General features: G+C 37.4%; 1 protein-coding gene across 1 annotated transcript in view; it reads left to right on the top strand.

The window, feature by feature from the left end:
- Window positions 1-10,197, top strand: part of LOC120538557 — a 174,712-nt gene extending 164,515 nt beyond the window's left edge. Inside the window, exons 51-53 of the mRNA XM_039767952.1 lie at window positions 450-473; window positions 4,913-4,936; window positions 10,109-10,197. Of these exons, the coding sequence (XP_039623886.1) occupies window positions 450-473; window positions 4,913-4,936; window positions 10,109-10,197 (137 nt within the window). The remainder of the gene's footprint in view (window positions 1-449; window positions 474-4,912; window positions 4,937-10,108) is intronic.
- The last annotated feature ends 2,200 nt before the right edge of the window (window positions 10,198-12,397 follow it).

The raw sequence follows: 12,397 nt of genomic DNA, 5'->3' as shown, positions 1-12,397 counted from the left end.
TCTTTCTCAATACTATCATGTATATGTCTTGTTAAGATTTTCTACTTGCAGTTTTGTTATAATCACAGTCCAGGCAGGTTAACTGACAGTGCGTTTTACATCACGGCTGAACAAGCTGTCTGGTGTGTTAAAGTCTGGTGCCTTAGCTGCAGAATTTTGAAATTATTGCCTAAATTAGTTTAGTGAAATTTTTATTTTTCAATAAAAATATTTTATTAGCATTTGGCATATTTACCAAAAGTCCCAAACTGATAAATTCTTACAATGCTTCATTTAGTAGGCAGTCTTAATGGCTGCAAATACCTTTATTTTATTTTCTTAATTTAAAAATGTGTTACATATTCCTTTTATCAGAGTTGTATTGTAAATTTAATGGAACAGATATAGTATTTGCTGTAAATTCTCCTAAACTAATGCCTATCTATGCAAACTGTTTTTTAACCTTACAGAGGAGGTTACTGAAGTGACAGAAGGTAAGGTTGTACAATATTAGGATTACTTGCTTTTCTTTGAATGTTTTTAATGTTGGTAAATCATGTCATACTTAATCATTCAGTATATATTGGATCTCTATTTGTGAAATAAAATAAACCATTTAAACATTAACAAGAAGAAATGGATATAAAGTACATAACTGCGAGAGTACATAGAAAGCTTTTTATATGAATGCATATATACTGCATATATACACAGTGGATTCAGAAAATGTAAATATAAAAAAATCCCCACAAGACGAAGGATGCCTGTAAACCCTTAACTTCTGTACAAATGTGCAACCAAAGAATCTTTTTAAATAAAGAATGTATTAGAAAAAATAGCAAAATACAAGTAAAATGTTCAAAAAGGGCAACATATGCAAAAAAGAGAAAAGAAAATCCTAAGCAAGCAAGTCCAAATCCAGAAAAACAAAAAAATCTAAGAAAATAGTAATACTTATTACTCCTTCATAAAAAAAAATGTTTTTCTACTGTTGAGCCTTCTCTTCTCTGGCTAAATAAATGAAGAGAGAGCTTAAGAGTGGTGATGTCAATATGGCTCGCCTCCTGTGGCTCCACACACACATCACAAGAAATATCAAGACATTTAAAGGAACCGTACATAATTATAAATGTCACATAATAACTCAAAAATAATAAAAGCTACAATAAAACACATAAACACACAGATTAATGTACAACAGGCAGGGCCGTGGGTTAATTCTTTTTTTGGCACCTACACCACAATAACTCGTTGAAAACAGAATGCAGCTTTTCTCTACTAAATTAAAATATCACCCTTTTTTCCTACAGATACATCCAGTATCCAATCCCATTCTCATTCACTGATTAACATAGGAAGAGGAAGTTGGGAGCATGTGCTGATAGCATGTTGCCGCATCCACCATTAAATTAAATAATGTTAAAATGGCAGAAACTCCTTTCCATTAAGTGCTAAACCAAACTTCAATTTTACTTCACTTAGTCCAATGCAAATGCAAATACAGTGTGCATGAGCAGCACAAATTATTCAGTTTTAATTAATATATATTCATCGATAAAATTCAACAGAATTTTGCTTTAGAAACATGTTTGTACAAAAACAGAAGAATTTAACAAGTCCCTCCAATAAGCACAAATGAACTCTCAGTGTCTGTTTTCCCTTTTACATAAGATGCTCTTTTCCCAAATTAGCAAGCCTGTGTTGTAGCTTGATTGTATTGTGGCCACACAAACAAAACAGCAACTGACCCCTTCCCTTATATATCACAAGCAAGCAAATATATATATATGTATATACTAGCTGAACTACCTAGCGTTGCCTGGGAGGAAAATAAAGTGTGTTTTTTTATTTCAATTGTTTGAGATAAATACAGTATAAACTTTAAAAATGAAAATAAACTAACAAACAATGAAGACTCACTAATGTGCTTGTCTTGCGTTTTTGTATGTATGTTATCATCCAGTTGATGCTCGGAACCGGCCAATTCTATTTAATTTCAAAAGCAACAGGCGCACAGTGGTGCTCAAAAATAAAGAATGCTGGCAGTCACCTCCAGTTCACCCTCTGCTGGTCGCTCCGAGTATCAACTGGATGATAACATGCATACAAGACTGCAAGATCACCCCCACCCTACTCGGAAGGGGGTGAGTTAGGGTTGATTTCACCCTACAGTACTTTTAGTCGACCAATAAGAAACATGTGTACCAAATTTCATTAAAATTGCTCCAGCCATACATACATACATGCACACATACATTGACTTATATATATATATATATATATATATATATATATATATATATATATATATATATGAGTGTGTGTGAAATTAATAATTATTTACAGCTTCTTAGTATCCATTATCCACCTCCTCTGTGATAAGCTGATGCCTATTTCATCCATGCACAACTCCATGCTGCAGGGATGCCATTTTCTCCAAGCAGTCTGACACAGAAATTACTTGATAGCAAATGCTCGGTTTAACTTCCTGGAATATCAGGTAAGTTCACTCGCTATACATTTAACTTTCCATCACCAATAGGCTCTCATTTGTTCCTGGCATGGTGTGCATGACACAGGTAAAACACCATTAATTGTAATGTCACACCTTCCTTTGAGGACACATCACTTCCCTGCCTTGTTTGCACATTTTGTTGATCTGATTTATTCCACTTCAGTTGTGTTTTCTTTCTTTGTCTTCCATCCTTTCACTCCTAGCTACTAGATCTACTTCTTTCTACTGCACCTCACACTCACCTTCCATTTAAATCCTCAAACGCCTTCTCCCTCTCTCCTTCACGAAACTCTCTTATTCCCTTCTATCCCCTACGTACCACTCACTATGCAGCACCCTATCTGAGGGGGTAGCTCACTTTATGTGAAGGGTAAATGCAAATTTTAGATAGCCAGCAACATAGGTTGTCGTCTTTATATACTAATGTACAGGTGCTGGTCATAAAATTAGAATATCATGACAAAGTTGATTTATTTCATTAATTCCATTCAAAAAGTGAAACTTCTATATTAGATTCATTCATTACACACAGACTGATGTATTTCAAATGTTTATTTCTTTTAATTTTGAAGATTATAACTGACAACTAATGAAAGTCCCAAATTCAGTATCTCGGAAAATTAGAATATCAATTAAGACCAATGCAAAAAAAGGATTTTTAGAAATGTTGGCCAACTGAAAGGTATGAACATGAAAAGTATGAGCATGTACAGCACTCAATATTTAGTTGGGGCTCCTTTGGCCTGGATTACTGTAGCAATGCATCGTGGCATGGAGTCGATCAGTCTGTGGCACTGCTCAGGTGTTATGAGAGCCCATGTTGCTCTGATAGTGGCCTTCAGCTCTTCTGAATTGTTGGGTCTGCCGTATTGCATCATCCTCTTCACAATACCCCATAGATTTTCTATGGGGCTAAGTTCATGTGAGTTTGCTGGCCAATCATGAACAGGGATACCATGGTCCTTAAACCAGGTACTGGTAGCTTTGGCACGGTGTGCAGGTGCCAGGTCCTGTTGGAAAATGAAATCTGCATCTCCATAAAGTTTGCCAGCAACAGGAAGCATGAAGTGCTCTAAAACTTCTTGGTAGACGGCTGCGTTGACCTTGGACCTCAGAAAACACAATTGACCAACACCAGCAGATGACATGGCATCCCAAACCATTACTGACTGTGGAAACTTTACACTGGACCTCAAGCAATGTGGATTCTGTGCCTCTCCTCTCTTCCTCCAGACTCTGGGACCTTGATTTCCAAAAAAAATGCAAAATTTACTTTCATCAGAGAACATAACTCAGCAGCAGTCCAGTCCTTTTTGTCTTTAACTGAGGCGAGACGCTTCTGACGCTCTCTTGTTCAAGAGTGGCTTGACACAAGGAATGCGACAGCTGAAACCCATGTCTTTCATACATCTGTGCATGGTGGTTCTTGAAGCACTGATTCCAGCTGCAGTCCACTCTTTGTGAATCTCCCCCACAGTTTTGAATGGGTTTTGTTTCACAATCCTCTCCAGGGTGCAGATATCCATATTGCTTGTACACTTTTTTCTACCACATCTTGACCTTCCCTTCACCTCTTTATTAATGTGCTTGGACACAGAGCTCTGTGAACAGCCAGCCTCTTTAGCAATGACCTTTTGTGTCTTGCCCTCCTTGTGCAAGGTGTCAATGGTCATCTTTTGGACAACTGTCTTCCCCATGATTGTGTAGCCTACAGAACTAGACCGAGAGACCATTTAAAGGCTTTTGCCGGTGTTTTGAGTTAATTAGCTGATTAGAGTTTGACACCAGGTGTCTTCAATATTGAACCTTCTCACAATATTCTAATTTTCTGAGATACTGAATTTGGGACTTTCATTAGTTGTCAGTTATAATCATCAAAATTAAAAGAAATAAAAATTTGAAATACATCAGTCTGTGTGTAACGAATGAATCTAAAATACAAGTTTCACTTTTTGAATGGAATTACTGAAATAAATCAACTTTGTCATGATATTCTAATTTTATGACCGGCACCTGTATAGTGCAAACAAATATTCCAAACAAAGTTTATTTAAAACCTTTTCCAACTGGGTTACACTTGTGTAAGTACATGCATTAAATTTGTGATCTTAGTTCAGTGAAGTTATTATATTTACAGGTTATTTCATAAATGTGTTGAATTTGGTCTAAGAATACTTGTGAAAACTGGTAGAGCAGTATCTAAGTCCTTTTCTAAATTTCAGCAGTTTTTAGTTTTGAATTTAAAGGCACTACCCACTGCTGAATAATATTATTGATTTTTATACATGAAAATGCAGCTTTAACAAAATTAGTTTCAGTTTTAAATTCAATGTTTTTTTTCTTAAATGCTCATTTCAAATTTAAAATCCAGTGTACTAAGCACCAGTTAGTAAATCTGTGTTGTTCCTTCTCCCACAGAAGAAGTAACTGAGACAACAGAGGGTGAGATGAATTTTTATAGTTCTGTCATCCAGTGTTCAATTGTGTTATGTTTAATACAATTCAACCAAACATGCTTTTTCTAATATTTGTTTATAGCTCAATACACAAGGCCATAAAAAAGTTATTTTCCTTTTTCCTAATTTCATCTATTATTGCAAATGTTTGATGTTGAATGGTCTCAGATCTTCAACCAAAAAGAAATGTTAAAGAGCACTGGAGAGAATAAATCATATTTTTTAAATATTTATTTTTTTATTATGAACAGAGTCAAAATCATCTGGCCTTGATAGAGTGACTGCTCCCCCAATTAAAAGGATAATTAGAGTCATCTGATGGAACACAGCCATGCTTTACTGCTGCCAGCCATGGTCCATATAAGTCTCACTTATTATGACCCTTATCATCACAGTCACGTTGCCAATATGAAGATTCAACTAAAACACAAGGCCACTGTAGGCCTTTTAAGCTGGTTAATATTTTAATTGTTTATTTCACCAGCTTTAAGCTACAGTTCTCACACCAATTCACCAACAAAATAAAGATGTGGATCTCTTAATCTGACTTCAACTTATTATTAATATTTAAACATTACTGAAAGTTATGAATTGATTATAAGTTATTGTAATATCTGAATTAGCATTGACTTACTATCATTAGCAAAACTTTAGTTATATAGCCTTATAATGAACTACAGCAATGGCTAATATTCACCTTTTACATGTAACCTTAGAGGTTAAGCACTTTGTAACTAGTGTGTGCTTGATACTGAAATGTCAGGGACTAAGTAGCTTTTTTAGCATGTGTTACATGTCATGTGCATCCTTAGAGGTTAAGTAGCATTCCTTAGCATGTGTTTCAGAATAAAACCTCAGAAGCAAGGTATCTTAACATGTGTTACATTTAATTCAAAGCCTAACTATAATACTAATAATACTTATCAATTAGGAATATTCTGTATTTGAACCTAAGAGGCTGAGATTCCAGCATGCCTCCTCAATTGAAAACGTGTGTTGTGAGAGATCCTAGATGATGTGTCCTAGAATCTTCCAAACTGATCTTGGGTCTAAGCCTTCTTATAATCTGCTGTGTAGTCTGAGGGAACTCAACTGAGCATTTCTGGAACACCAACTGAAAGAAAAGACAGGAATACAATTCTGTAAACATTTGCAAATCAACAGTTATCTGATGGAATGTGGCATAAGTCTCTGACTCCTGTTAAGCGTGGCTTACGTAATTGACTCTACTTTAATATCAGAAAACATCAAACAAAATAGGTATGTTGTGTAACCAAACAGTTATTGTCCCAGAAAAAGGGACAAAGAATAAACTGAACTTCCGAGAGTTATTTTTTTAGGGGATGATTACTTAGTCCCCATTGCAATTTACCTGAAACCAGCAACAGTTGTTTTCCCCATCAGATGGAACCGGTTCTCTCACTGTTTACTGTGTGAGCAAGAATATTGCTAATGCACTGCTTTAGAATAGGCATCTGCATTCAGTTTATTTGTGATGAGTTGATAAAAAAAAAAATCCTATTCACACTTGTTTCAATATACTGTACTACACTACAATCAAAGTAGATTCTTGAAGAACTAAAAAATGGTATGATATCTATCAGTTTAGAAAGGACTACAAAACTATTTCTTTGGCTCTGGGACTACAACAAGCTGCAGTGAAGCTGTTATCTGCAAATACAGTATAAAAAACTTGGAGCAATATCAAGTTTTAACAGGTGTACACTACCATTGAAATTACTCCAAGGGCCCAGTATAGAATTACTGTACCTGGGAAGTCACAAAAAATCCTAAAGGAACATCCAAACAACCTCAGGAATCTTTCGCCTCAGCAAAGAACCATGTTCATGGCTCAAGCGTCAGTAAGACCCCAGGCAAAAACAGATTTCATTAGAGAGTAACAAGGCAGAAGGACATTGCTAACCATGAAGAACATAAATATGCATCCCTTATTTTCCAGGAAGTACTTTTGGATGACGTGTCCAATTATGTTAGGCATAAAACAAACATGAAATTCTACAGCATGAACATCATGCCAACAGTCAAATATGGTAGCGGCAGTGTGGCAGTGTGAGGAAGTATGCAGACCTGAAAGACTTGTCGTAATTGAAGGAAATATGAATTTTGCTATGTGTTAGTGTTATGATTATAGGCCTTAGAACATTTTTGAAGAATTCAGGCATTTTTTGACTAGTCCTTATACATAACAAATTTTCACACCCATACAAAAAAACCTACAAAGCCATTTCTAAAAATCTAAAAATACTACAACAATTTTTTATTTGAAAGTTCTAATGATGTTGATAAAATATTCAGGAAAACAAAGGTTTTTTACAACAAGCCCTGGAAATTCAGTACAAATTTAAAATGGCTTCAGGATATTTACACAGTATTTGTAGCAGTTGGAAAGACATTTTTGATCATTTACAATGCATCCTGAAAGTATTCACAGCACATCACTTTTTCCACATTTTGTTACGTTACAGCCTTATTCCAAAATGGATTAAATTCATTTTTTTCCTCAGAATTCTACACACAACACCCCATAATGACAACGTGAAAAAAGTTTACTTGAGATTTTTTCAAAATTATTAAAAATAAACACACCTGTCTATATAAGGTCCCACAGTTGACAGTTCATGTCAGAGCAAAAACCAAGCATGAAGTCAAAGGAATTGTCTGCAGACCTCCAAGACAGGATTGTCTCGAGGCACAAATCTGGGGAAGGTTACAGAAAAATTTCTGCTGCTCTGAAGGTCCCAATGAGCACAGTGGCCTCCATCATCCGTAAGTGGAAGAAGTTCGAAACCACCTTCCAGGAGGACAGCCATCTCTGCAGCAATCCACCAATCAGGCCTTTACCAATCAGGCCTGTATGGTAGAGTGGCCAGACGGAAGCCACTCCTTAGTAAAAGGCACATGGCAGCCCGCCTGGAGTTTGCCAAAAGGCACCTGAAGGACTATCAGACCATGAGAAACAAAATTCTCTGGTCTGATGAGACAAAGATTGAACTCTCTGGTGTGAACGCCAGGCGTCACGTTTGGAGGAAACCAGGCACCGCTCATCACCAGGCCAATACCATCCCTACTGTGAAGCATGGTGGTGGCAGCATCATGCTGTAGGGATGTTTTTCAGTGGCAGGAACTGGGAAACTAGTCAAGATAAAGGGAAAGATGACTGCAGCAATATACAGAGACATCCTGGATGAAAACCTGCTCCAGAGCGCTCTTGACCTCAGACTGGGGCGACGGTTCATCTTTCAGCAGGACAACGACCCTAAGCACACAGCCAAGATATCAAAGGAGTGGGTTCAGGACAACTCTGTGAATGTCCTTGAGTGGCCCAGCCAGAGCCCAGACTTGAATCCGATTGAACATCTCTGGAGAGATCTTAAAATGGCTGTGCACTGACGATTCCCATCCAACCTGATGGAGCATGAGAGGTGCTGCAAAGAGGAATGGGCGAAACTGGCCAAGGATAGGTGTGCCAAGCTTGTGGCATCATATTCAAAAAGACCTGAGGCTGTAATTTCTGCCAAAGGTGCATCGACAAAGTATTGAGCAAAGGCTGTGAATACTTATGTACAAGTGATTTCTCAGTTTTTTTATTTTTAATAAATTTGCAAAAACCTCAAGTAAACGTTTTTCACGGTGTCATTATGGGGTGTTGTGTGTAGAATTCTGAGGAAAAAAATGAATTTAATCCATTTTGGAATAACTCTGTAACATAAAAAAATGTGGAAAACTGTGAATACTTTCTGGATGCACTGTAAATAGTGTATACAGTAACTGTAATATATGTTGAACTCTTTTTCAATTTTTAATAATGATTTTAAAAGACAAACCTAAAAATCTGCACCTAAACTGAAGGCACCGTTTTCACTGCCATTAATTCCAGTGAGTCACAAGTTCCTGTCTATGCTGCAGTCACCCACTGCACTCTATTTGGCTGCTCAGATGAAGTCATTGTTTTCAGTTTCACTGTTTCTCACTGTTTTAAGTTTTTGCCACTCAGCCTAAGCCTCTAGTCCACTCATCCCTGCTAGGAGGTCATTCTGCTATCCACTTCTAGTAATCATGAAGTGGTACTTCACAATTCACCCTCACCAGGAGGTACCCCAACTGTTCACAATCCATGACCTTGGGAGAGGTGGTTCTAAACTTGCTGCTTGAGATCCCACCACCTGAGGGCCTATCAGGGTTTCTGCCGGAGTCTCTGTCAGTTAGGCTCAACCAGATTTTTTTTTTCCAAGTTCCCATCAGCAGGGATAATTTTTGGGCCTTCATTTCTGGCACTAGGCAGAGCTGTGATTGAGCGTTCAGTTGGGACTCCTGGAGCAGTTGCTTTTGAGCCCCACTTCAGAATGACAGAAAACAAGTTAAACTACATTTGTTTACTAAACTGTTCAATGTCAAGACCTAAACCCAACACAGAAGCTGCGACAGGACCTTAAAACTTATAAATGTTTCTAAATTTTACACACAAGAGGAGGCTAAAATTGCCTTGCAGCCTTGTGAAAGACTGATATTAAATTATCAGAAACCTTTGGCTTCAGTCATTGCAGCTAACTGTGGAACAATCACTTAACAAATGTAAGAGAGAAATTTTGGTTGGTTTTGGATATGTTTGTTCACTCCAAAAATTTATGTAAGTAAAAATGTGCTATTTGTCCATCTGGGTGCCCTTTATTTAATATTGGATTTTGATTAAAGTTCCAAAAACACTGAGTGTCAGGAATTTGAAATAAAAGAAGAAATTAGGAGGTGGACAAATATTTTTTCATACCATTGTATTAATACACAAAGGTTTTTTTACATTTTAAACTTAATTCAAAATTTTATTTGCATGCTTTGCCTTTTACAAGCCCTAATGAAAGCTGTGATTTTCCCTTTGTTGTTGTTTTGGCGTTCACAGTTAGCCACAGCCTAAAGATGGCTCAGTGCCTTCAGCAGACTGAGCACCAAATCCTGGCCTTACTGCTCCCTGGGCATAATTTGCATGTTGTAGGTTTTTTCTTCATGCACTCTGATTTTCCTCTGAAATTAACCAGTATTAATGAATGTGAAGGTTGACACGTTGATGCCAGTGTTTGTTCAACTGCTCCAAGGATCCAATTCTGAGCTTTTTGAATGAAATACATTTTTTCTTTCCTTTTAGAAGAAGTTACTGAAGTGACAGAAGGTGAGACAAATTTTTATGTCAATTTCTCATTCACACAATTTATATCACCTGTTGCAATCTTATAAAAATATTCATAAACAAAAATACTGTATTTAGAATATACCATAGCAACCTCCGTGTCAGCCTCGAAAAGAGAAGTAAAAAAAAAACAGACAGACATAGTAAAGTCTCACCAAAAAGTTTTTACTTGAACAATCAAGAAAAAGAATGCCAACCTTGTAACCCCAAACACACCCCCTTTTTAAGCACCCTCTCCAACCCCTCCTCCCATCCCAGGTCCTGCACCCAGCCCCCCGTCCCCCCTTACCAACTCAATCAATTCCCCGCTGTCAGTCTTCTGTGCTGTACTCCACCATCCCTCAATCAGACCTAACAGTCAGTCAAAAAAAAGGCTTCAACCTGGCTGGGACGCTACAATATTGTGTAAATGTTATGGTGTATTGGTATTCATAGCTTTCTTTTATACCTTACTATTTGTTGTAAGTTAGAAGTTTTAATAGAAGGAGTTATGTAGGAGTTAAGATGTACTTAAAGGCACTGGCTGTAGAACTCAAGATTGTCTGTTCATTCACCACACTATGTGACCCTAATCAAATTAATTGTCCAGTTTGCATACCAATTTTGAAAACTATATACTGCATGTTAAGTACATTGTTAAGGAGTAACAAGCTGCCAATAGATTACCATATACTATGGTGCCACCAAAGTGCCAATGTGCTAAAGAAACCAGTCAGTGGAAGTGCCCCACTCTAGCAGGGATAGTCAACCCAGACCAGTGTGAAAACACATTGGCTGCCAGTCACCAGTCAGTTCAGTCAGATATGTTGCCCAGAAGTGAAATGGGCAGAGTCATCAGTGTATAAAAAATAGTAACATTCTGGTAGGATACACATTGCACCCACAGGCTCTTAGGGGAAAGATGACAAGAGTAGATGCCAAGTAACCCTGACTGCTTGGTTAGAGTGTAAAAGATGTGATAGAGTTTAAGCAAGAGGTCAGAGATCCTCTCAGTTGATTTGTGGCAGCATACAGTTTTGCCTTAAAGGTGGAGGACAAATAGTTGCATTTGGAAAGGGGATGGGGGTTCATAGAAAACATGCAAAAGTCCAGAAAAGCGTGTGACTGCACAGAATAGAGACAAAAGGTTGCTTAGGAAGTTAACTCTATAAAGGCCAATGAGCCTTTGGGGTGCAATGGACAATGGAGGGTTAATAGTTGAAGCTCTAGCCTGGTTTCATTATAGTAAAAGCAGAAACATATGTGATTCCAAGGCTTGGCCAGGTGATGTGGAGGATTCTCTACTTTAATGTTATAGTGGCATTACCACCTATAAAAAACCCAAGAATACATACTAACATTATTAACTCTTATAATTTAATTTTATTTACTAGACACTGTCTTTTTGACAGTCATTTTGTATTATTATTAAACACTTTGGCCATCTCTGCCTGTGCACTTTAATCATTTTTTTTTCTCCTTTTTGAAATCTTATAGTATTTTTTGTGCTTTTTATTCAAAACATTTTCACTTTTCCTTTTGATCTCTCTGGTGTTTTTGTTTGCTCCTTAGGAGCTAGTTTAACTAGGCTTTCATGATTACCCAGCTAGAGTCAAGTGAGAAAAGCAAGCCAATGTGGACTCTTTAGTAAAACCTCTTGTTTAGTGGACTCTTTTACTAGACATGCCGACATGCTGAACTCTAATTTAGTCTCTGTTCTACTACTATAGCTCTGGTTCTGTGTGGCACATAAGGTTCTGTCACAGAAAATTATTTTTTGTGCAGGGTGAGCTAGGACAGCTGGGAGACCAATCCTGGGAGAGTCAGGAGTGTGCAGTTACATCATTAAAGTAGCTTAGCAACTGAAACATATAAGAGGGTCCAGTGACAAACAGCAGGAAGAAAGAACAACTGGAGGAGTTTACGTGATCCCCTAATAGGCAGGTGGTTTAATGCCACTTCATGCCAGACCTTACCTGTTTTTAGAGTCTTGACGAAAGAGAAAAGGCCAAGATTCACTAGTGGAAGGAAGTGGCTAGGGTTGAGAAAGAGATAGAGAGGGAAACAGAGGGTGATAAGGGAGACAGCTTCTTGGATGTTGAGCCACTCCCAAGCCTATGTAACTACAAACTGCCGGAAAGAGAGATTGACTCATATTTTTCCTTTGGTACTTTGCTTTCACCTGGTGTAGCTTTTTCTTTTTATATTTACTAGTCAAATGCATATTTTGACATGTGTAGCTCTCTTGACTGTATTTTCGGTATAGAC

This window comes from Polypterus senegalus, chromosome 11 (genome assembly GCF_016835505.1).
Source record: "Polypterus senegalus isolate Bchr_013 chromosome 11, ASM1683550v1, whole genome shotgun sequence".
NCBI classification, from domain to species: domain Eukaryota; kingdom Metazoa; phylum Chordata; class Cladistia; order Polypteriformes; family Polypteridae; genus Polypterus; species Polypterus senegalus.
This window is presented reverse-complemented; position numbering and strand designations above follow the sequence as displayed.